General features: G+C 36.2%; 2 protein-coding genes and 1 pseudogene across 2 annotated transcripts in view; all 3 read right to left on the bottom strand.

The window, feature by feature from the left end:
- The window catches only part of LOC136258477 (uncharacterized), a 36,762-nt gene extending 34,035 nt beyond the window's left edge, over nt 1-2,727 (bottom strand). The window contains exon 1 of the mRNA XM_066051787.1: nt 2,590-2,727. Coding sequence (XP_065907859.1) covers nt 2,590-2,710 — 121 coding nt within the window. The 5' untranslated portion in view covers nt 2,711-2,727. The remainder of the gene's footprint in view (nt 1-2,589) is intronic.
- An 8,912-nt stretch (nt 2,728-11,639) lies between these two features.
- Nucleotides 11,640-22,576, bottom strand: LOC136259398 (26S proteasome non-ATPase regulatory subunit 10-like). The gene is made up of 5 exons (XM_066052887.1): nt 22,412-22,576; nt 20,139-20,237; nt 15,254-15,352; nt 13,562-13,642; nt 11,640-11,734 (listed from the first exon to the last, which is right to left on the bottom strand). Exons 1-5 carry the CDS (start codon nt 22,574-22,576, stop codon nt 11,678-11,680), a joined length of 501 nt encoding a protein of 166 aa, XP_065908959.1. The 3' UTR covers nt 11,640-11,677.
- On the bottom strand, nt 17,762-19,430 carry LOC136258356 (zinc finger BED domain-containing protein 4-like; annotated as a pseudogene).
- Nucleotides 22,577-25,006: the final 2,430 nt, after the last annotated feature.

The raw sequence follows: 25,006 nt of genomic DNA, 5'->3' as shown, positions 1-25,006 counted from the left end.
CAAGTTAAATCCATTCACCAGTATGATTCTATGTATAAGACCAGTACTAAGTACAATTCTAACACTCTAGCTTTTCTATTCTATATTTCTAGGCTACGGCCTATTATGCCCAAAAGTTTAACTATTATGCTTTTGAGCATTGCTCAAAAATTAAGCCTATTATGCTCAAAATTATGCTTTCAAAATCAAAATTGTGCTCTAGAACTGACTGTTTTATTAGATTATTTCAGCTTTTCCTGACTGCTGTATTAGAGTAAGTGACTGCTCTATTAGAGTATCTCGATCTTTATTTCTGCAAAATATGAATAACCAACAAAGAAACAGTTTAATAAGTTATATTACATGTTTTTAAACATGAAATGTACTAATAATACTATTGGAAGTGAATATTTGCTTTCTTTCAGGCATGAGTATTGCACATTTTAATAAAATTTTCAAATATTGTCTCTATTATGCCGGCATTATGCTTGATGCTTTTGGTCACCTATTATGCTTTAAATTATGCTGGCATAATCGGCTGGTACCTATATATTTCATAGTATGATGTGTCTACCCTGAAATTGGTATATTCACAGGGATTCTGGGTAATTGGATTGCTTGCACACTATTGCAGGTTTATTGCATAACCCAGTAAAAGGTTTCTTTACAATAGGGAAGTAGGAATGTTTCTTAATAATGGACTTTAAAGTTACATTTTGAACAACATAATTATAGGTATGTTAAGTCAACCGACAATGACTGCTGGTGGCTTTTCAGACATGTGGTATGATTCATTACTCATGTACATGTGTGATACAGGAATTATGACAAAACTTGAAGAAACCAGCAGTGAAAATGATTGCTCAGTAAGAAGTCATTATAAATTATTTTCATGCATTGTAACACCTGTTTATATATACCGTATAGCGGGAAATTTTTGAAAGCTTAAATTTTTGAAAAATTTCAAAATAACTATATATTATGTGTTGTCAAAGATAGTACATCCCAGCTTTGAAGTGACAATCAAAGAAAGTATAGCTAGGTATATATAAATGATTTTTGCGAGTGCACGCATGCATAGTTTCTACTAATATCAGTTAGCTATAGGCCTAATGTATTTTATAGCTAGGTACTGGGCCACACACAAGTAGCTAGCCATATAGCTATAGCTACGACGCATGCACATATGAGTGAGCACGAATGACACACAAGTCTTGAAGCCTATAAGAGCTCGAGAGACCAGAAATTACTAGGAAAGACTATAATTATCAGCAAACATCTAGCTATATGGGCTAAAAAATGCCATGTACTTAGCTATAGCTCGATCCACAGGATACTGAGGCAAAATCCCAGTGGCTAAAAAGACTATTTTTTACAACTAGCCTAAACCTGAGACGGGGGGGAGGGGGGTAGTACATATTAACAAAATTTTCTTTGTGTTTCAATCACATATTTTGTATTTTGTGCTCTATATTGTCACGATTGTTGTGTAGCAAAATGTCACTGAAGGGAATAATTGAAGGGATTTCAGGGGAGTGTGGGAACATATTTACCTAGTTGAAACATAATTGTGGTGAGATTGAATCTGGAAGCAATTTGAGATATAAGTGACTGAGATCTGGAACTAGGATATAGCAAACAAACTTACAGTGACGTACAAGTCAATTCTTTATTGTTTTATAAGATTTTAAGGCAATTTTTATATCAATAGTGAACTGTGAAAATGACCATAACTATAAGTTGCAATTTTTAAATTAGTGGACCATAGCGAAAAATTTTTGAAAATGGCAATCTCAAGACTGGATCTTGAAGTACTTTTGTCAAATCCCTGTAAATATGCACAGCACATGTATGTAATTTTTGAATTTCTTCTTTTCTGTGGTGCAGCTTGCTATTTAGTATGACTTTTACAACTGGCCAAATCACCATTTACAACTAGCCAAAAGTCATTTACAACTAGCTTTTTGGCCACAACTAGCCCCTTTTATTAGCCCTTGCGAAATCCACCAAGCAACATGGCCGTTCAACTTATGAAGGAAGACCCTAGGATAGCTAGACGAGATTCTATCAAAACCAGATAAGGCGTTTATCTAGCTATATACTGAACAATCAAAGCAGCAAATTCTAGCTATGTATGTGATCAATGCAACTACTGTTAGCTCCTCCATGAATTAATTATCTATGGTGCAGTGCAGTAAAGAGGCATTGTTTAGAAAATATTTTTTCGAATTTCCAATCAAGCACTCTTTTTTGAAAATTTAACCTTTCAAAAATTTCCTGCTATATGGTAGTTTATTTGTGGCTGACTATTTGTTAGCTTTTAGCATAATTATTTTGTAGTTTTTGTCTTATAATTACATCGTGATTCCATTTACATAAACAGAAACAATGTAGTCGAGACGGTTAGTTTATAGCTTTTATTTAGAAGTGTGATAACTAAGTGATTAGTGTTCAGTGAGGCTTATACTACATGATTCAGTGTGTTGGGAAATTCAGCCATGAAAATGTTGAGTGTGTTAAAGTACTGTAGCACTAGCACAATAATGCAGTTATGCTTATGAATGCATGCACACACGCATCAAACATTTGACCAAAGAGTTTGGTTCTTACCATCGTGTTTGTTCAGTAGTCTTTGAATTTCACTTGATAAACTAACAATGGCATCATTACCATGTTTCTGCATGACATCTAGTAGCATCTGAAACGGTACTACACTGCCTTCTTTCAACATGGTAGAAACTCTATTTAGAAGCAATATTGCTGCTCCACGATGTGAAGTAGTAGGACATGTGATATATTCATAGTCCATCAGAGTGATTAAACCTTGAGACATCAAAGAGTGTGACAACTCTTTGGTAGGTAAACACTCCACCAACTTGCTGTAAAACTGTATGAACACTCTGAGCTCCGATGGATTTTTACTGTTACCTATAGCTGAATGCAAAACTACTCAATGTAGCAAACTGTATTATACAGGCATTAACATAATACCAATTATGTGTGACAGGTCACAGAATTGGTTGACAACTCTCTGGTTGTTCCTGAAACAAATATTCATTTGTGCTACTGTTTAAAGCAGAATCTTTTTTGTGGATGGTGATTGTATGGTCTGATTAGGGCTGAGCAATAGTATCCATAGTGTGATATATCACTATAGTAAATCACTGTCGCAATATCAATAGTAGGGATATCACTATCGCGATAGTTATGATAAGCTCAGATCTGCATTAAAATGGTATTAACAGCCCTTCTATACTGTTTTACAGTTAGCTTTTGTACAAAGGAGTGGCCTGTAAAATCTATACCACAAGTCCATATTCATCGGCTGCCCACGCCAATAATAAACAAACGTACAGTGCATGCAAAATAATTTTCTATATGACTGCAAATCATAGCTATACAACTAAGACTTTCTTAAGAGCAAAGTGTTTCATAAACTATCGGGATAGTAGTCACTATCATGATATTCAATGAGTAGCTATCATGATAGTAAAATTTTTACTATTGCTCAGCACTAATACTAGGTCTGATACACAAAATTAGGCAAACCCATCAACATTACATATGTACCATATTTGTGAAATAAAATATTTGATGTGCCGGCTAATGCACTACCTAATTTTCCAATACTTGCATATAATTACTTTCTACACTATGCATTATGTTATTTAATATTTAAATATTCTTTCCATAGAAACTGATAATAACACAATTTAAAAATCACAAGCTTGTGATTTTCTATTGTTGTGCAGGTTACACATTCCAAGTAACATGTTGTAGAAAGATGCTAATACACATGAATTGGCACAGATCATAATTAACACTAATAACAAAGTTACTGCATGAGCTATAGATGTTATGGTGTCCTATATATCACAACACAAATGCCTGAACCACATAATAGTTATGTTTAACATTCTAAATATCATACAGTAAATACAGTAAGTCAAAGATATACTGTATATCATGTTGTGCAAGCATAAATCTTACCAACTGTAGTAAATGGTTCATCTTTATTGAACCACACAAGGTGAGAAGATGTCAGTTTCATTAGCTTTACACTATTACTGCTACACCTTCCATAAAGAACTGAAGAAGTTATTTCAGGTAAAACAGCAAGATGGGGCTCAGAACTTTCACCACAGTTGCAATAAAATCCAACTTGCAATCTTTGGGGGCTAAAAGTTAACTGCTTGCAAACTAATTCTAAGGAATGAAGGATCTCTAGGAAAATGGTGCAATGTGTTTTAGAAGAAACATCTGTGAGGTCTGGGTGTCTTATTTGTACTTCCAAGTGAGTGACACTGTCAAAAAGCAACAAAGAAAAACCATTGGGTAGGCTATAAGTAATCAAATTGCTGAAAGTGTGGTGAACAGCACTATCAATATCACTTGTAGTAAAATGAGGGTGCCAGTTTAATGGTGGATTCTGCAAAAGGTAAACAACTAAACAACAGAATAAGCCTCTTGGCAGGAGGCCAGACTGAAATTGTATCAACAGCGGTTCCCCTTGAAGGTACCCATATCTGTGGGTAATCTCATCTTTTTGTTGAGCAGAACATGTTGGCAAAATACATGGTATAAAATATTCATCTATACTCTTTCCTTTACTCGACAATGGTGCAATAATTTTAAGATGAACCAATAGTGACAAGAAATACTCTTCCTTAATGCTGCTGTCCCATTCAACCTTTTGAAGTACTTCCCTACATAGTATGCCTTTGTGCTTCAACTTGAGGACTTTACTGAGACAAAGGGAGTCATCCTGAAATGTGAAACTGATGATGTTGCTAAGCTTATCAAACCACCACTGGTGGTCAACAATGACATACTCTTTTAAACCAGGGATGTCATCGAAGAAAAGTAGAACACCTAACAGGTGGTGGTATATTAGAGCATTCTTGACTTCTTCTGGATTAGACATTAACCGGCTTGCCTTAGCTAGGGCAACACACTCCTTGAAAGAGATGTAATAGCTCATATTTTTAGTACAAACTTGTCTGATTTCGAGTTCTAGGAGCATCCATGTAATGGGTAATTCATAAACATTTTTATTTTCAGCTAATTTTTCAATTTTATTTCTGATGACGTCAGCAATAGGATCCTCAGTCTTTTCATTTCCTGCAGTGGTGTTGTTAACTGGAAAAAGCACATTTCCTTCATGTTGTAAAACTGATGCTTTACTACTGGCTTTGTTTACTAAAGCTGTTAGTGTATTGTCAGTTTTTTGAACAGTTTCTTTGCTAACTTTATCTACATGAGTTCCAACAAAACACAAATAAGAATTTTTATCTGTACCGGGATGGGTTAGTAGATTTGGGGCTAGAGATGGCCTTTCCAAACAATCATTATTGCTAGACATTAGTAGCTTAATCATGTCAAGATTTGTGTAACTGAGATGATAAAGTTGAAACATGTGCTTGCCATGTTGACTATGTTCCACTAGCACTGGATCATTGAGATCCTTGGATAAGTCATGGATCACAAAGTTGATAGTGGGATAGATATTGACAGTGGGCAACAAGTGTATGTACTGTGGCTGTCCTCCAGTATCCAACAATGTGACAATGTTCAGGACATCGCCCGGTTGGTGCATAGTTGGTGAATCATTGGAAGATTCCACACTGTCAGTCAAGATTGGCTGGAAAACAGACAGGTTTTTTACATTGACAGATTTAGTAAATAGTCCAGAAAACCAGTGTTTAGCTACTGTAGTCAGGGAGGTTTGCTTCTGTATGGGTTCAGCAGTAAAGAGCGGTTGTAGTTTATAATCTTTAGCTTTTGGCTGAGTGTCATGTGGTAAGTTTCCATCAGATTTCTCATCAGTTTGTTTGTGATGCTCAGGTGTCGATCTTTTGGATTCAGAAAGTAACACAGTATGCAAGTGTTTTATTTCAAGGTTGGAATCCATTTCTACCCAAACTACTTTACGTTTGTCAGATGCATCTTTATGAAAAGCAGCTTTTTTTAGTGACACAGCATGACTAGTATGTACCATGTTAGTACTGTGATGTTCTTGGTTTATTTTTCTGTTAAGTAGGAGTTGACCAAAACTTGTTTTTCCAGCAGCTCCTGATCCAGTAAACAATATTTTTATAAAACGTACTGCAATTGTTCCATGTTTTTTCTTTGCCTCATTTATTTTTTGCAGCAGTGATTTTCTCTAAAACAAGAGGGGATTTTGTAACACAAATATCTGAAAAATTAACTGAGATAGTATTTGTATTGAATTTGTAGCCTTAACTCACAGTAGCCAAATTCAAATATGTGTTTCAAAAACTGGCCAACATATAAAAATTATGCTACGTAACCATACAGCTACAAAATAGAACCAGTAATTTTTGTTTACTTAAGTAAAAGGACAATGCAACTAAGTTGAAGCCATTTAAGAATTTATTGATTTCACAGTCTGTGAAATCATAACGTACTGTAATTTTAGTTTATTCGTGTCTGCATACTTATATATGAAGTGTATCACCATGCATGCCGACAGGCCTCATGAGCAACAGGGCACATGGGATAGTGTAAAAGCAAAAAATATATTTGTCCACAGAAACTCTTGTACTATGGCGAAGACTGCGGAGTGAGTGCAAATTTACAAATGACAATGTAATTGCTGCCTTCTACTCGAGCACAACAAAACTCTTATAGAGTTACAAATTGTCCAGGAAAACAGGTAAGCATATGGCATGCGGTTGTTGTATTAACAATGCATGGTTTTGTAAGTAGAATAAACTCCTCTATCTTTTTGGGACACTTTTCAGCCTTTAGCAGCTAGAATACATACTATCGCTAATACATCATGACAATTGCTTTTGTTTATTGTGAAGGCCTATGCCAATGTACAAAGATAGTATTCAACTGTCCCCTGTGGCACTGAGAGACGCTGTCTGCACATCTGCACCATCCTTTCACCAAAGTTGTACCAGACTGAAAGTTATAGCTGTGGAGGGGCATGAAAATCACAGCCCAGTGTGTATTATAACACTACAAGTGCAATGAAAAATTAATTAGGAATTTCAAGTTTGATTAGGGATCATAGAAATAAAAAGTAAAGAAACAAGGGAGGTTGCAGGTATACCAATGGCGGATCTAGATATTTTCAGAGGAGGTTTTAGGTTCTCTGGAATTGTAACTTCAGCCTAGCTGCAAGTTGAAGAGCAAAAGAAAAGAAGTTCGCTAAGTGGTTTTGAATGCTGTGAAGGTGATTTCAAAGGGAAAAGTATGAAGTTTTGCCAATAGAAAAGGCCATAATATAATTCAGTATGTGTAACTCTTTGTAATTTTTATCACCCAGACGAATCATAGGGGTGAGCATTATTTCAGAGGGGGTTTCTGTAAACCCCAGAAACTCCTCTAAAGCTGCCTCAGTATACAAGTGGACATTTACTCTAATTCACCCTGTACACCCATAACTGAATTAGGGATTAAATATCCAATTGCATACCTGCAGGTATAGGCAACCTCCCTTGTTTCCTTACTTCTTATTTCTATGATCCCTAATCGAACTTGAAATTCCTAATTTTTCATTGTACTTGTTTGTAAACTTTTTTGTAACATAATTATGACTGGCTCACCTGCGCATACCATATCAAAAGAATGAATGGCGCCTGACATTATGAATAATGTCTAGACGCATGCCCCTACTATCAGCATTATTAAGGAAAAGTAAAGTAGCTGTTACGCTTTGTGTCAAGCGATGTTCAGCACGGTACACAGCATTTTGAATGAAGAAGAGTATGACAACTGCCTCTACAAGCACGATCACTCACTAAGAAAAATTGATGCATGCCCCAACTATCAATTAATGAATAGTGAAGTAGCTGTTATGTTTTGTTTCAAGCTATGTTGAGCACATTACACAGCATTTCTAGTAGAACAGTACGACAACTGCCTCTACGAGTAATCCACTCGCTACGGAAAATACAGACAATTTTTTGCATAGCAAACTATTGAGAAGCCATAGTGTGCTACTGTGAATTGACACCTTGTGGTGTCAGTGAAAAGAATTGGGACACAAAGGAGGACAAAGGTTAGTCCATGATGCACTCATTGTAGCTACAGTGGTTGGCGAAAAGGCACATCTTGGGAAGAAGCAATATCGAATAGTGAAGAAATCAAGCTCGTAGCTCTAACCAAAGTCGAGTTATGCTTGGCTGAAGGCATTGGCAGTTAGTCAGTTAGTAGAAAATTCTGTTAAATACAATATTTTAAAATTTTTGTAGAACTATGCTGGAAGGGTTTAGAGTGTGTCTGAAAACATTTTTGGGCTTGCTACATCTAACCAATACTGCCAAGCTGTTATGAACGTTAAGTGAGGCTGGTTTTGGGTTGAAATAATTGGGCAAAAACCCCTATTCTCCATGATCCCTATTATACAGTACTATCATACTGTATGATACACATACATTTATAGCCTGCCTGCATCAGAAATGTATAGAAATAATACTTGTTCACAAGGTTTATTGGATGGAGAAGAAACATGTACCAACAATAAAGTGCAAACAATAATCACATACAGTGTTTATTACTTAGATTATCTGTCAGCTCTACTACTGACATACTATCAACTAGACACAGTAGATATTTGTAAGGTTTCTACATTCTAAACAATTGTTTTGAACTTATTTTCAGCCTTCAGATGAACCCCAGGGACCTCACAGAAGGAGATTGGTATGACATTCATCAATTACCTTTGCATTTTATAACTGTATTGTGAAGAAGAAAATATATTTATGCAACTGTATGCAAAAGAGATGGGTATTCCATTAGATTCAGGATCAAGGTGTGGTATGCTGTAGTTCTTTGCAACTGGGTAATTCTATATGAACTGTCGGAAAAGTATACCGTAGCACATTTGATAGATATAGGGTAGGCATTAGCAGGCCAATTGGGTGAATGTTCGTTTCTCTGTGTGTTTTATTAGAGTAAGTGCCTTCTCTTTGTAACTCCAATTCTTTGTGATGCTATAATAACTACTTGCCTAAATTATAGCCAGTAAATGTGCAACTGTTAATTTTGCTCAAACCTTTGCTTGCAGTATAGCTACGAGAAAATTATTAGTGCTACTTTAAATACTCAACATGTTATTACAATGCCTGCCTGATAGGACAGCACCACATAATTGGGATAATTATTGGTTTAGCTTACATGCAAATCTGCTGTTCAGTGTTTAAATTAATAAGCTTACATGATGGTGGTTAATGTGAAAGTGTCCTGCACGTAGGGCAGGTACCAATGCTAGTATACTATAAAGTATATAAAGAACCTTATTCAGATCCTTGTTCATAGCTAAGTAAGTTACACTGCCTTGTGAACACTGTGACTGCTTTATTAAAGTGATTGACTGCTCTATTAGAGTATCTCGATCTTATATGCAGTTTTTTTGAAAGGGATTGGGAGGGTGGGGGGGAGCATGTGCCCTCTGGATGCGCCACTGTAACTGGGATCCAACGTCTCATGGAATTATGTACTTTATGATGTTTGTACATACTATACTTGAACTGGACATCTCTGCATGTTACAGCAACTAGTCCTGCAAAGATTTCTCCATCATGGTGTGCCTTACATGATGTTTCTATTAATTAGAATTATAAACTCCTCTATAACATTGTCTACAACTAACTACATTACATGTATTAGGCCACTGGTGCTGTACAATGATCACACTAGTCTAATATAAGTGGCCTAGCTACTAAAGTTCAGAGACTTTGTGCAAGCAAGTATTCTAGGGAAATAGTTTTAGTGAAGTAATTTATGCACGTTACACCAGTAGCTTGACAAACAGACTACATGCCTCACTTCATGCATCATGTCAAGCCATGCCCTTGATTAATACCACCAGCTGCAGAATGAGTGACCTATGCTAAGCAGTACATGAAGTGCTTTTTCAGAGTAGTTTATAATTCAGGCATCATGCAAGGCACCATGATAGAATAAGAGTGATTTGGCTATCTACTGTGAATTATAAAGTACAAGCATAGAAAAATTTATTACATAAATGCAATTAAGGTGGGTTTAGTGTTTGTATGTCTACTAACTTTTACTCCAATATTTATACTCGGTTAAAGCCAAAAGTCAAGAGAATAATTTTCAACATGAATGGTACTTTAGAATTATTAGTTGTGCACTGATAATTGTATCTGTATCTGCGTATCTGATATTGGCTACTAGCTGATTAATCAGTTCTGATTAAATCAAAGATGATGTTAATTTCCACTGCACTGTGTAGTATAATGATGTGGAGTAGGCTACACATAAGTTATTTGACATTTTAATTAAGTTATGTGTTGATGGTTTAGTGGTGACTACAAGCGATGCCCATAATAAACTGTCAGGGTTTAGGCCATGCTCAACAGTAAACTGAGGTTTTAGTACCAGCCACTTGTCTCAGCTGTATAGCAGTAGTAAAATGTCCCTGTTTATCATGAGTAATGTTTACTTGTGGTATACATCTAACTTTACATTTTAGCCTAGAATGAGCTGTATATCAATACTTATGTCACTAATATGAGTCATTTAATAATGATGAGGATGAGTGTTAGTGTATATTGGATCGGTTATTGGTATCAGCTAATTCTGTTGCTTAATACTGGTTATTGGAATAATCGACTAATTTGGATATCGGTGCAACACAAGAATTATACTTGAGTTTTACTGAACTTTTTTATAGTTTGGTCAATAGACAAGTGCAGTTTCTTGTGGAAGGAAAGAGTCAATGCTTGTTTATGATTAGAGCTACAAAAACAGGATACATGAGTACAAACTACACGTGCACACTGTCACACAACAGGTCATATCACAGTGTTGGGTTAGAGTATTTGTATCCTGTAGTTTGCATTGTGAGGCTTATTAAGAGTTAGATAAGGGCTGAAATAAATTACCATAGCAAGATGGCATATGTAGCTATAAACTTATGAGTCATGAAAGTTTGGAAAAGAAGAAGAATTTTATGTCCTGTTTAATTTCGGGGCTCAGCCAATTTTTTTTACTTCTCTCTTTAACCATTTTTTCCTAGGAAATGATCACAATACAGAACAGCTATTATTGAAGTGCCGTGGAAAAATAATGGCTGAGTGTGGTCAGTAACAAGCTAGTGTACATACAAGAAAACAGCAAAACACAGGTAACAGTATACACGAGATAACACACTTTGCACATGTCATATCTGAGCAGGGGCGGATCCAGAGTCTGGAAAGAGAGGGGGGCACCTTGCTGAAAAAAAGTTGAAGAGAAAAAAAAAACAAAAAAAAAAGGTCACAACAATAATAGCTAGTTATCCTTTACCAAATATATTATATCACGTATGTTATGTAAAATAAAATCCTATTTATAGCTTCCTAAGTAAGCTACACTTCCCCATGAACACTGTGACTGCTTTATTAGAGTGATTGGTGATTGACTGCTCTATTAGAGTATCTCAATCTTATATACATTTTTTTAAGGGAGGGAGGGGGGGCACGTGCCCCCTGTGCCCCCCCCTGGATCCGCCCCTGCTGAGTACATCATGCATAGCTTAAATTTATTCACTAGTTCACTAGTAAAGTAAACTATCCATTCTTTGACATCATGCATACTCGGACACTCATTCTCATAAACTTCTAAGTGGAATCATGTGAAAATTGGTGTAGAAATATCTGGCATGAAACCCAACTAATCTCCCAAGTTTGTGCCTTAATGGTTGTTGTACTAGACCGGATCAAAGTCGCTGCTTGAAGTCCTGTATTCTTGGACAAATTTCATGATTCATGGACACCTACCAGTAATTATACTGATGACTTACTACCAACACCATCACTTAGAGCTAAAAGCCATAGTTTATTTCCTTCTATCTCATCTGCAGGTGGCTGTGATAGGGTATGCCAGCACTGCTAAAAGAATGATATTTTCGATGTGTAATTGGCTCAAGCCTAAATTCTTAATAATTGGCCAGCAGTGCTTCTACATATGTGACTGGGCCTGCAATAATAGGGCATGTGGGAACATGATTTGTGCCTATTTTGCAAGCTTCCATTACTCAGATCTTTTTATATCATTATGCTATGGCAAAGCAATTTTTAGGTCTTAGTAAGCATTTAATTGGCTTTATGATGCAAGTTACAGAATACAAATATTCTTCTCCAGTACTGAGATATGACCTGATATGAGACAGGGTATAGTTTGTGCCCACATGCCCTGTTTTTGCAGGCCCGGTCACATATGGTAAGGACATCAATTACAGCTCTTTGAGACAGCACACCATCACACACAACAAACTGCAATGCATGTGCAAAATATCCCAAATTGGGTAGGTTGGTATCTTTCCATGTTTGAGCAATTATATCCCAGAATAACATGTACAGTACACCATCTTATTTACCTGCTCATTGACAGCTCAAAAAGCTTTGTTTTAAATTGTTTTGTATATAGCAGTAATGATATACATTTCACATGCATTTGGATAAACATAAACAGATTGTCACGTATTTCTTCAAAGAAAAGCCCTCATAATGTATATGCACCAGTGACTACGTAGAGGCTAAAACTAAACTTTTTTTGTCCGCCAATCCACCCCAATGCTGTAGACTAGAAGTTACAGCTATGAATGTAAGTGCCTGTAGGTTATTTTAAGTATAGTCACAGTACAAATTGATTTTGTTGCTCTTCCTACTGTCTAGCACTATAATTCAAAACCACTAACAGTGTATCTCAACAAGTTGAAACTTTAGTGATCTATTCTTTGGACACAATAGATAAAATATGTAAAGAAATTCAGAAGTGGTGTAAACTTTTGCCAAGATAGACACATAATATATGAACATGGTTTAAACAAATACATAATTATTACAACATCAAGTGTCAGACACACAGCACAAGGATCACATGTATATAGTGGAACCTCTCTCATTGTTGTAGTCTACACCTCAAAAATGTCCATAACTAAGACATACATGCTAAATACTGTACACTATAGTCAGTACGCATTCACCTGTCACCTGTGCCCACCAATTATAGTAATATCAAAGAGGTGAACATGTGTTCACTCCCAATAGTTTTGTACTGGAACAAACATGTTTCCATGTTGTAAACATGTTTGTGTGCCTGAATCGTCCATACTAAATTATGGGATATTTTTAAAGTCTCATAACTCACTTGTTCTCCAACCACTTTTTTGATTAACAGTTCCAGTAGCTTCACAACACTACTAAATGTTTGGGCAGCTGGCTAATGTAATAAGAGTTATTAACAAGAAACGAGGGCTCAGGTGAACGTGAACAGACTATAAGTATATCACTCTCAGTTAGTGCTATGCACTTTACTAGGCAGTGTGAAAGTTACTACAAAACATTTGTGGTCACACTCCTTTGAGCTGTAAAGTGTACTGTGTCATCACCCAGCAATCAAATGTTAGTAATTAAATAAACAAGCCACCTAACAGGTAAACAGCACCCTTTAGGCTTCCTCCTTGTGCTTTGATCTAATCCAAACTTTATTACTGTCAGGGTCAGCCAATTATTAATTTGAGCTGACTGGACAACAGAGATGTCCAAATGAAAAGATCGGAGGTTCAGTTGTATACAGTATATGATTGTGCTGTACAAACCTTTTGTGAATATGACTCCAACAACTGTACCACCTCATGATGTCCTTTAGTTTTAGCATCATCAAGTGGTGTTTTGTTGAACTACATTATGAAATAGAGATGGACATTTATTGCACATCAACAGATATATATGCACACTATTTCTGGTTCAGAATCATGGCTACATATTGAGACATTCCTAAATAAATTACATTATGATACATTCATCTTCATATTTACACACTTAGTACAGTGACACATTGACTGTCATTCAATGATGTTTTCCAGAAGCCGAATTGAAACTGATGTAGTTACACATAAGTTATAACTAGGTGATATGCATGCTCATGGTATACCTCACGTGTATTACAAATATGCATAGATTATTTTGAAAATAATATTTAGATATAGAGAAGGTGTTTATTTTTCAGGTAAATTGACTGTGGTGGAGATATATCTAGATCATGATGTGTAGGCCATTGCAACTGGATATCGCCCATGACAACAGATTTGCTTTTTTTCACCAAGAGAACACAAAGCCACATGACTAAATTATGACATTTCATTATTAAAATCAGCTAAACATGAATGGTCTGCTTTTTCCAAGCATAGTAGTAATCCATACATGTGGTCTGGGGCCATAATTGAGCTCTGGTCAGTGGCTGTATGTGACCACACAACTCAACGGTGTTGAATAAAGACCTGTGCTGTGGATTTCCTTTTATTTTAGCTAGTCTTGAGGCCTGAATAGAACTTGGCCTAACTCATCCTTTTACCTTACTCATTAATTTTTTTTAAATTTCACATTGTATTGTGTACTCAGATGCTTCACTATTCTTATCACAATTGTAACTGATCAGATTTTTTTAGCTCGAACTATACACCAGGGTAATGCACGAACACAAAAGAAGGTTACAATGTCATAACACAATGTACACACTGTTTCTACTCAAGTATGTACATACAGCAGTAAAACAGATGCTTTAAGCTATTAATAAAGCTTCATTCATCCCTCACGTCAAATATAATACTGGCAAAACATGATTATAAATACATTTTGCACTTTCATAACTGACAAGCACATGTAGGCTAGCACTGAAAGATTGCTTGTATGGCCACCACAAACCATCCTTAATTAAAATTTTAATACTAAATTCCACTGCTTTTGTAAGGCTACTAGTGTTGCTGAACAACAATAATGTTCACCAGATCAAACAACTCCTCACATGTAGTGGATTGTACAACAGCTACATAGCTTTTGCTGCATTACATCATCCAACTAATTGCACAACACTTTGTATCGTGTATTTCTATTGCAAACAATTACAGAAAAATAAAGAGATAAATAAATAAAATACAGAAGTTCAGTACTACAGCAGCTACTAGACTACATATCTCATGCTAAGGCTCTCAACAATAACAAACCCACAAGACTTCCAAGTTGACAAATTTACTAGAAACATGTTTATTACCTCTTCATTGGCTTCAAACATGTTATATCTCCTTTTATGATTAGTGAGATACATGCTAAACATACAATCCTAAATTATTTTTATATTGTTTTGTTCAATAATGACACTATTATCAGTACTGAGTGCAGGTAAGCACATTGTTTAAAAATTAATTTCAACACATTAATTAATTAGAAGAAACTAATGATGTCATAAATAAGGTCACACAGTGAAAAATGTAACAAACTAACACATTAATTACTTTGTTCTTCATTTTCACACTGGCACCATCTTGTAGCAGTACTAAACACACATCATACTGATTATGGAAAGCAGCCAAGTGTAGTGGAGTATCCCCAACCTATAACAATAAACAATTATCACATGTACCACTAACTACCACACTTGATACTGTATACTGGTATAGAGTACATAATCATAACCACCTAATGTTGTACACTGATATGTAACTATACCAGATACCTTATGACATGTGGTGAAATATTTCAATTAATGTTTCAACTACAACAGTACACAAAATAGTTGTTACACTACTAGGACTGTGTATTGTACAGTTATTGAGCAGGTGAAACATATTATCAGAGAGCTATATAACAATAATATGAACAGTTATTACATTCATTTAAGGGCATCAGAGTAAAAGTGAAAGTAGTAAATAAGGCTTAGTGTAGGAGGATCTGAGGGTACGGCATCAAGGAAATTTTGAGAATTACTTTTGATATACTAATTTTGGGCTGTGCAAAGTACGAGCTATTGTTAGCTAGTTAGCTAGGTGCTTAATAATAAAACTGGATACTGATCAAAGAAGTGGTGAAGTGCTGGCCTCATTGGTCATGCCTACTCTGATGTCCTTGCATTCATTAGAGTACTACATTTACTGTCAGTCACCAATGTGACTGGATCTGGGAAAACTGGTCTTATTGCCCATGTCAGCAGATTCAATTTTTTTGACCAAGAACACAAAGTTACATGAATAAACTAACTAATTTCACAATCAAAATCAGCTAGACTTGAGTGGTCTGATTTTGCTGGCTACTTTTCCCAAGCCAGTGGTGATCTGTATGTGGAGTGTCAGGCCTTAGCCTGAGGATGGTTGTATTCATTTCACTTGTAATCCTTAGTTTTTCATCCTTTGTCTTTGCACAATTGAACGCTTTTGCTAATTCTCTAGATGTCTACTTTATGTGATATTTTAGTACGTAGTCTAAGTACATCCATGTCCTTCAATGACAAACAGTTTCTTCTCTTAGCTGTAAAGTAAATGAGTCTACCATCTCGTTATTAGCAGCTGTATTTCTCGTGACTGGACAATATGGATTGTCAGTACAAGCAAATCATTCATTTTAGTTCAGTTTCTTGTGGTTACCATGCAAATCAACATCTATGGATACCTAGCATTGGTGAAGTGTTGGTTGTTAAACAGGAGCAGAATAATTGTCATGACAAACATGTAGTTGATATCATCAAGATGGCTGCACTGCTGGTCATGTACCAAACAATATCTTCAAGAATGGCTTTTTACCACGATGAAGATGTAACATATTGTGAAATATTATAACAGAAGAACATTACAATAATGGTGCAGGAATTGTACTAGAAATTCCTTAAAGATTTGGACATCGAATGCATGTTTTAAAACTAAAAAGAGCTCTTCTGTGCAGATACTGTAGCTAGTTATGTATATTCTGACCACTGTATGAGACTCAATTCTAATGCATTGATGCTCCTGTTGTACCAGTCAGTGTTGAAACAGGGTCGGGTCATTCGGGTCACATTTTCTCAGGGTCATCCGGGCCTGACCCGGATTGGATAACGTGAGAAACGAAATTATTCATTTCACGATGTGGAAATGTGTCCGTTGCTGTCTGCAAGCTTACGTGGAGCCATGCCCACTAATCGATTGTTGTATGAATTGCATATAGCCTAGCCTTACAGCAGGATAAGTACTTTTTCGAGCCACACCATTTTAATATATCGGGAAATTGTAATACTAGGTATGCATGAAGCCACACCCAATTGCTGTCTGTAAACTCACAGTAGCTACGTGGAACCAAACCCACTGACTGATTTAAATTATATTAAAACTTATACTGGTTTAGTTATCACATAACTGTTCGTTTACTCAACAGGAACATAGATCTTATCACACGCCTCAGCTATAATTATCATCTGGGTAAATCCGGGTCTGACCCGGATTGCTATCCGGGTCAGTGGGTCATCCGGGTCAGCAGTAGTGACCCAGTTTCAACACTGGTACTAGTTGTTTCTGGCCATTACACACGTTAGACTTAAAACACATGCATACATTTGTGTATGGCTAAATATTTGAGACCTTGTAACCATGGCTGACTGCTTAATTCAGGTGACTGTTAATACAGGTTCTACTGTAGTTTCTTTTCCTGAGTAGCACATTCAAGTAATTGACCCTGGCTATGGTTTAATATGTAACCATGAGCTATAAGACTGAAACATAATGATGGGCATGCAGAGAATTACTAATTCCCTGGTCAGTTTGTATAATATACTTTCCTTAGTGTGCACCATGAGCACGAACTTCCAATGCACCTCACAATGTGAAGTAATGTGAAGCAATTTATACTACTGAGAGTCACACGCATTACAGCAATCAAATAACCAGTATTGCATCATGTGATTAATTGTGCACATGATGCATGGTGGAAATGGTGAAGGACTGTATAGGTTGAGGTTTATTACAAGGAAGCAGCTGCGATATTCTTGAGTGGTTGTGTTATACATGTGTTGGGTTAGCACACACTGTGAATAGATGATGCTTGAGTTGATGAATATTTATCTGATGAATGTTTAGTTTATTTGTCACATGTTGTGGGCACATGATGTCTAGAATATACATAAGGACAGCTACAGTTGACGCAGCAGGAGATAATCTTTCTAACGCTGCTTTAAGCAAATCCAAAGATCTTTCTCTTTCAGCATCATCAGAACACCACCTAAGCTTGAAACGGGGGTCTAGGATACAAGCTACAATGTATGTTTCATTTTCCTCGTGATATGGCATACGCCTATGTAATGATTGTTTAAGTCCACGAACTAATCCAGAGTGGTATTTGGACACCATGTTTTCAATGTGATGATATAATCCTCGAATACAGGGTAAAACATAACCTGCAGATGGAACACAACCAACCTGAACAAATTCTGTTGCCTCTTCAAAAGGAGTTAGAATTTCCACTATATCTTGAAGCAGGTTTTTTTCATGAGTAGTTAACTTGGGAGCATTTTCAAGTTGTGACAACACCGAATCTGAAACAGCAAGCACTGATCGTATCATTTTAAGCTGAGAATTCCATCTAGTTGTATTATCAGCTTGTAGCCTAGTTTCATCCTTAAGGACATCAGCTGCTACTGTTGACCTGTGCACAAATGATACCAAACTAGAGCACCTTTTGATGACTGTGTTGATCTGACCTGCCTTTGCCATACCATCTTTACCACTAGCTGCAACACATGTGCAAAACAGACATGATGTTCAAATAAGACTTGGCTCTCATCAATGGAAACATTATCACACCTCTCAAACTCTGACTCGCCTTCAGCCTCACTATCATCACTGGCTGTATGATCTTCAACATCTTCATAACCTGGAAGAGTCAAAAACGCCTTCTTTACATTGGATGCACTGTCAGTGATTATGTGCTTCACTTTTTCCCTCACACCAAAATCAGAAAAGATTTCATCATACCACATCATAATGTTATCACCAATATGTCTTCCACTGACTTGATTGCATGCAAGCATAACTGACTCAAGGTTCCAGTCATCTGAAATATAGTGCCCAGTAATGCCCAAATAAGATCGCATTTGTCGATTTGACCAGAGATCAATTGTTAGGTTGATGGTATCAGTCTTCTTCAGCTTGTCTAGTACACTACTTTTTAACTTATCATATTTCTTCTTCAACAAACTGTGGACAATTGTTTACGGCTTGGCACCTGGTACTGAGAATCTAAGATCCTTAACAGTGATTTGAATCGCTTGTTCTCTACTACAGACAGAGGAATGAGGTCATCTGCAACGAAATCGACTACTGCATCAGTTACTAAAATCTGCTTTGGGTGTTGTGAGCTGTATTTTCTTTGGGGCTGCAGTAAATGTGTCAATGTTTGCTGTGAATTTGACTGTAATTCATCTTCATCCTGTTGTTCTTTCAAGAGAGTTGCGTGTACTCGTCTCTATTAAAAGATTTTAAAATGGGCAAGTACAATAAACAGCATTCTTAGCATATGCTTCCACCAATTTGTAGTAGTCCTAACAGATCCAGTGATTTCCTTGGTGTAATACTTGCACTTAGCCTTAAAATTCTCTGCTGGCAAGACTTTAGGTACTTCATAGTGCTTGAGCACAGCTGGAACCTTCTTCTTAGCTGACATAACTGCCATAGCTGCCTGCTTCTTAATAAAATTAACTATGACAGTCCAACAGCAGTCCCACTATTTCCAAGATCATCAGAGAAATGATGGGGGAAGGCTGGATGGAAAACCTTTTAAATACTGTTTCAAAGCAAACTCAGCAAGTGGCAGGTAACTTCAAGCAAAAGCTGACCATGTTAAAATCCCATATCCAGGAACATAATTATTATCTTTGAGCCAATATACAACTTATTCACTTGCATGGTTTGTATACATGTAAATGTACTTCATTGTACTTCAAAGTACTTCAAGTACTTATAAGTACTTCTAAGTACATTAAGTACATTGCTTGGAACTTAAGTATAAATACAAGTACATTACATTTGTACAAAAAGTATTTAAGTATAAGTACAAGTACTCTAAAAGGTGTGCTTAAGTACACTTAAGTACAAGTACCAAAGTACTTCGCCCCATGCCTGGTCAAGATCTCATTAATTGAGACCAAACCATAATATGTTTGTCTCATAGACATCTCAGATAACCAGAGGTGAGCACTAGTACCTATTCTACAAGATTTACCCAATTTCAGCTTTTCAAGTTCAATTTTCACTCTATCCAACTTGGGTGATAAGAATGTAGTGTCCTCTGGTAATGTAGTGACAGTTAGCAACAAAATAATGAAGTAGTGATCATGTGAGAAGTACATAATAATACTGGTGGTAACTGTACTATACTTACATCATTAGTAGCTAATATGTTAGCTCCACTACTTAGTAGAGTGTTGACCACCTCTAGGTATCCAGAATTACTAGCAAGATGTAGTGCAGTCCATCCATACTAGAAAAAATGATAACAATTACGTAGTATAATCACAACATGTCATAACATACTCTATACTAGTGTAACATCACAGTAAGGTTGAAAGAATCTTTAAAGTTCGATATTATAGTACTCTATAATAGGGCTGGGACGAAGCTTCGAATGCTTCGTGGGTTCGAAGGTTAAGTAAACTTCGAATTATAAAAGTATCCTTCGAAGCTTCGTAATGCACTCATAGTCTACGAAAGAATTACAAATAGACGTCGTCTTCTTTATTGCAGCTGCTTAATCCTCTTGCGTGATCAATGTTCGTCTCTTCGCGATCGATCTTCATGTGCCACGCCCACTTTTAAAACCATCGCAGTTCAGCTTGCTACCATATTTGCAGCCTTAAAACACCTTATAAAGTGATAGATAATGCACGGAAAGCGTACTTTTAGCCATTACTCGGTGTTTACCTATGCAAGATTGCAGTGTAGCAGACACGCCCATTTGCAATCGATCGATCGCGTCATTCAGTACTGCTGCTATGCACTTTCCAATGCTTATGATTATGATAATTGGAAGGCAGCAAAATGCTGATTACATCCAATAAAAGAAAAGAGATATAAAAATGGTTTGGGGATATTTACAGATAACTAGCTAGAGTGTGTGCATTTATTACAAAGTCTTTGTCATAGCATAAGGAGGGTAGATTGTTCCATTCTTTAATAGTTCTGTAAAAATAATTAATTTGGTATTTGTTGGTGTTGGCTGCTGGCAGTATGAGTCTGAGTGAGTGGTATTGTCTTGTGCTGGTGGATTGTGGCAGAAAATAATTGGGTATTTGTAATGCTGGCTCCTGCTGGTGAGTAATTCTGTGAAATAAAGATAATCTAGATGCTTCACGTCTCTGTTCCAGTGTGGTCCAATTAAGATTATCTAACATTGTTGTTACACTACTCTTAAAACTGTAATCTGACTGCACCCACCTCGCTGCTCTCCCCTGAACCGTTTCAAGTTTGTAAATTAAGTTCTGTTGATGTGGATCCCCAGACTTGAGTGGCATATTCAAGAATTGGTCGCACAAGTGTTGTGTAAGCGTCTGATTTAACCTTACTGTTACATTTACTTAAGATTTCTTTTTATAAAATTCAGCATCCCGGTGGCTTTGTTTGTAATGTTATTAATGTGAGGTGCCCATGAGAGTGAATTGTCTAGAAGTATCCCTAAATACTTATATGTGCTGTTGGATTTGATGGCCTGGTTGTTTAAAGTATAGTTATTTTATGAGAGGTAGATGACGTCTCGTAAATCTCAGTAAGACACATTTGTTGATATTAAACTTCATCTGCCACCTCTGTGTCCACCTAGAAATTTCATCAATATCTTTCTGCAACAGAACCACGTCATCTTCATTACTAATTGTTCGGCAGACAACACAATCATCCGCAAAAAGTCGAATAGATGACAAGATGTTACTGTTAATATCGTTTATATATAGTAAGAACAAAGGAGGCCCTAATACAGTACCTTGTGGGACACCAGAAATAACTGAAACAAAATCAGATTCGTTACCATTCATCAGTACTCTTTGTGTTTGTTTTGTCAACTATTCAGAAATCCAGCAATGTATCCTGTCGTTAATTCCATAATATTGCAATTTCTTAAGCAGGCGTTGGTGGGGTACAGTGTCGAAAGTCTTAGCAAAATCTAAGAAAAGTACATCAACTTGTTCGTGGCTATCTATACTATTAGCTAATTCTTCAATAATGGTAAGCAGCTGGGTAGTGCATGAGTATCCTGATCTGAATCCATGTTGGAAAGAGTTAAGTATGTTATTTTTCTCTAGGTGTGACATTATAGAATGGAAAATTATGTGTTCCATCACCTTACAGCATACAGATGTCAGTGAGATGGGTCTATAATTTACTGGCATGGATCAATCCCCTTTCTTATAAACAGGTACGATATTAGCTTGGAGCCAGTTACTAGGAAGGATCCCTTCGTTAAATGATTGGGTGATGATTGGGTGATAGTATGTTAAGAGATCTGCACTTATTAGACTTTGTAATTTTAATACATGAGTGGTTATGATCATTAGTGGAAATTACTTGGAGGCATAAATCAAGAATTTCTAAGTTATGATTAGCTATATTATTACTGTTGCTATCTAGTCAATTGGAAGACTGGGAAGCACCATTCTTTGTTACTATTCTTCCCCTCTTGATTATTAGGTTCTTTTCGCCGTTGTCCTTGGGTCGTTTTAGTTCTTCTTTAAGTGCCTTATTGGTTTCCCGCTCCTTAATTGTTAAATCTGGTGTTACATAGATGTTATTCCATCTTTCAGTTGCTCGGAGTTTAGAAGCCTGTTTCATAACTAAGCACTTGTGGTGCTCATCACTTAGTGTTACTAAAAGTAATCTTGCTTTACTACCACCTGGCTTTCCAAGCCGCAGCACATTAGTTACACTTGACTTTGGTACATTGAATTCTCAAATAGCGAATGAAGCTTTTCGTGATCCTTAGTGGAAGACTCTTCACCCATATTATGAACAATAACATTACATTTTCTATGTTCTCGATCTATATATTCATCAATGATTTGTGCAGGAGTGTCTTTCATTACTGAAGGTCTGGCATCACCAGACGTTGTATTCGTCTCCATTGGTGTGTCAGCTTGTGCAGGTCTTGAAGGCCCTCTTAATAGTTCAAGACTCTCAATAATTGGCTTTACTAAGTCTTCCATCATGTTCTTAAGTGGTTCTGTTATTCCATTAATTATGGTATTAGCAACCTCACATTCATTAGTAATACCTTGAGGGCCAGGTGATTTACTTTTGGAATTTGAGAGCTTAGTGAGCATTGTAGATTCACATACTGAACAAAACCAATGAAGAGATTACAAACTTATTAAATAGGTAAAACTTAAGAAGGATGTGCATAAATACAAGGAAACCTGTAACTTGAAAGCCAGCACCGAAACTTCGAATGTTCGAACATTTTATTAGCGAATATTTGAAGGTAAATTTCAATATTCGTCCCAGCCCTACTCTGTAATATTAACAGTTCAGAACTCACAAACTCTAGCTATAATTGTTATTTTGCTATAACACTTTATACATAGTACTAAACATTGTAATAGCTGCATGTCTGACCCTAGAAAAACATTCATTTTGTCGAGAGTAACATTATTCCTAATACTGTAGTGCATTCTTACTACTCATCAGGAATCACTTCACTGTCCAAAACAGGTTAGCAGGAGTTATATACATAATGTCACAGAAATTTTCCCAATTATGCTCCATTATGCTAGGTAATTAATTCATGCTTTTCATCACCTATTATGCCCAAAATGATGCCGACATAATCAATGCAAGCCTACTTTATTCTTATTCCAATTAATTGATTAGCTATATATGTACAAGAAAGCTAATGACACATGTAAACACAAGAAAAGTACATACAGTACTGTATGTACAATACTGTGTGTTTTATAACTTGTCTTGGAGAAGTGTAAACATTGGAAATTTAAAACTGAAATTGGTCCAAACCTTATCTAATCAGTACCTCCTTACATATTAAGCACTAAGTACCATTAAGTGTTACCGTAATTTACTTTTTTTCAATTGTAAAATAATTTTTGGATGAAAAATTTGTCTGAAAATCTCTTGCACCAAAATTTTTACACAAGATCAAACAACTCTAATAGAGCACTTGTTATTATACAAAAATATATACTTTTGCACAAAAATAAAGCAAATTGCAGTAGTTTATTTCACATGTTTAATAATGTACCGCACATAAAATGTTTTATCTATAGTGTTTTGGTGCTATCAGACACATATACATGAATAGACAGGTACTTATCAATTGATGTATGTGTGGGACATTGAAAGGACTATTTGAAGCACTAGAAATTGAAAAATGAAATTGCGGGGTCAAAGCGTATAAATTACTAATAATGAGTACCTCTTTACAAGGACCACCATTATATTAAGACCACTTCTAAGAATCATGACCACATATAAAACAATCTCGATGATTAGTCTGGATAGATAATTTAAAAAAATACTTCATGGGGCTGACGTTCTTTAATTTCATGAATTGATGTGTAGTACATACATTGCAGAAACACCAATGAAAACAGCACATGGTCACAATTTACAAGACCATAAAGTGTGTTTTGGGACCGTCATACTGACTCATGAGGATATCTAGTTAATTACATTAATGTACATAGCCTCACATGGCTATCTTGTTGGTTAAAGGGTCTGGTGGATTAGCTTCGTGCTAGTCATTTCTTTGCTATGATAAGATAGCTAGCTAGCTAGCTATAGTACGTACGATTTGAGATGAGTTCTGGGTTGTTGGTTAAGAAGCCATACAAGATCATAGGCTTTAAACATGATGTTCGTGATGTATTTATTTGTAAGCTCATGTTACAGGTTCACACTTAAGTGTTGAGAATATGGCATCCAGTGCAGCATCAGCGAGTGCGAATTAAACCCCTTTGGAAAGAGGTTAAACAGCCAAACGAAGCATCTACTTATGAAACTATGGGAGTACCTTAAACAAGGAGCAAAGAAGTGTAAATTTTCTGCCAACATCAAGGAGAGAATCTCAGAGGTCACCAATAATATCTTCTTTGCTGGGTTTTGGCATACATTATGCCACAAAGGGATTTCAAAGATATCCATTGTAAGGGTTAGAATGGAGTACAACAAGAAAGGCGGCTTATCTATGCCAAGTAAAGGTACAAAAAGCACTTTGCACAAGTCTGCTCAATTGAATCGACAGGTACAAAT

This window comes from Dysidea avara, chromosome 6 (genome assembly GCF_963678975.1).
Source record: "Dysidea avara chromosome 6, odDysAvar1.4, whole genome shotgun sequence".
Taxonomy (NCBI): domain Eukaryota; kingdom Metazoa; phylum Porifera; class Demospongiae; order Dictyoceratida; family Dysideidae; genus Dysidea; species Dysidea avara.
Note: the sequence above shows the minus strand (reverse complement) of the source record. Positions and strands in the feature narration are given on the sequence as shown.

Excerpts from the sequence above, each read along its gene's own strand:
- LOC136259398 (XM_066052887.1), bottom strand. The coding sequence starts at position 22,576 with ATGAAACAGGCTTCTAAACTCCGAGCAACTGAAAGATGGAATAACATC. Across the intron at positions 15,353-20,138 it reads ACATATTAGCTACTAATGAT|GTTGGGGATACTCCACTACA; the intron begins GTAAGTATAGTA and ends TTATTGTTATAG. Across the intron at positions 11,735-13,561 it reads TGGAGTCATATTCACAAAAG|GTGTCCATGAATCATGAAAT; the intron begins GTTTGTACAGCA and ends AATTACTGGTAG.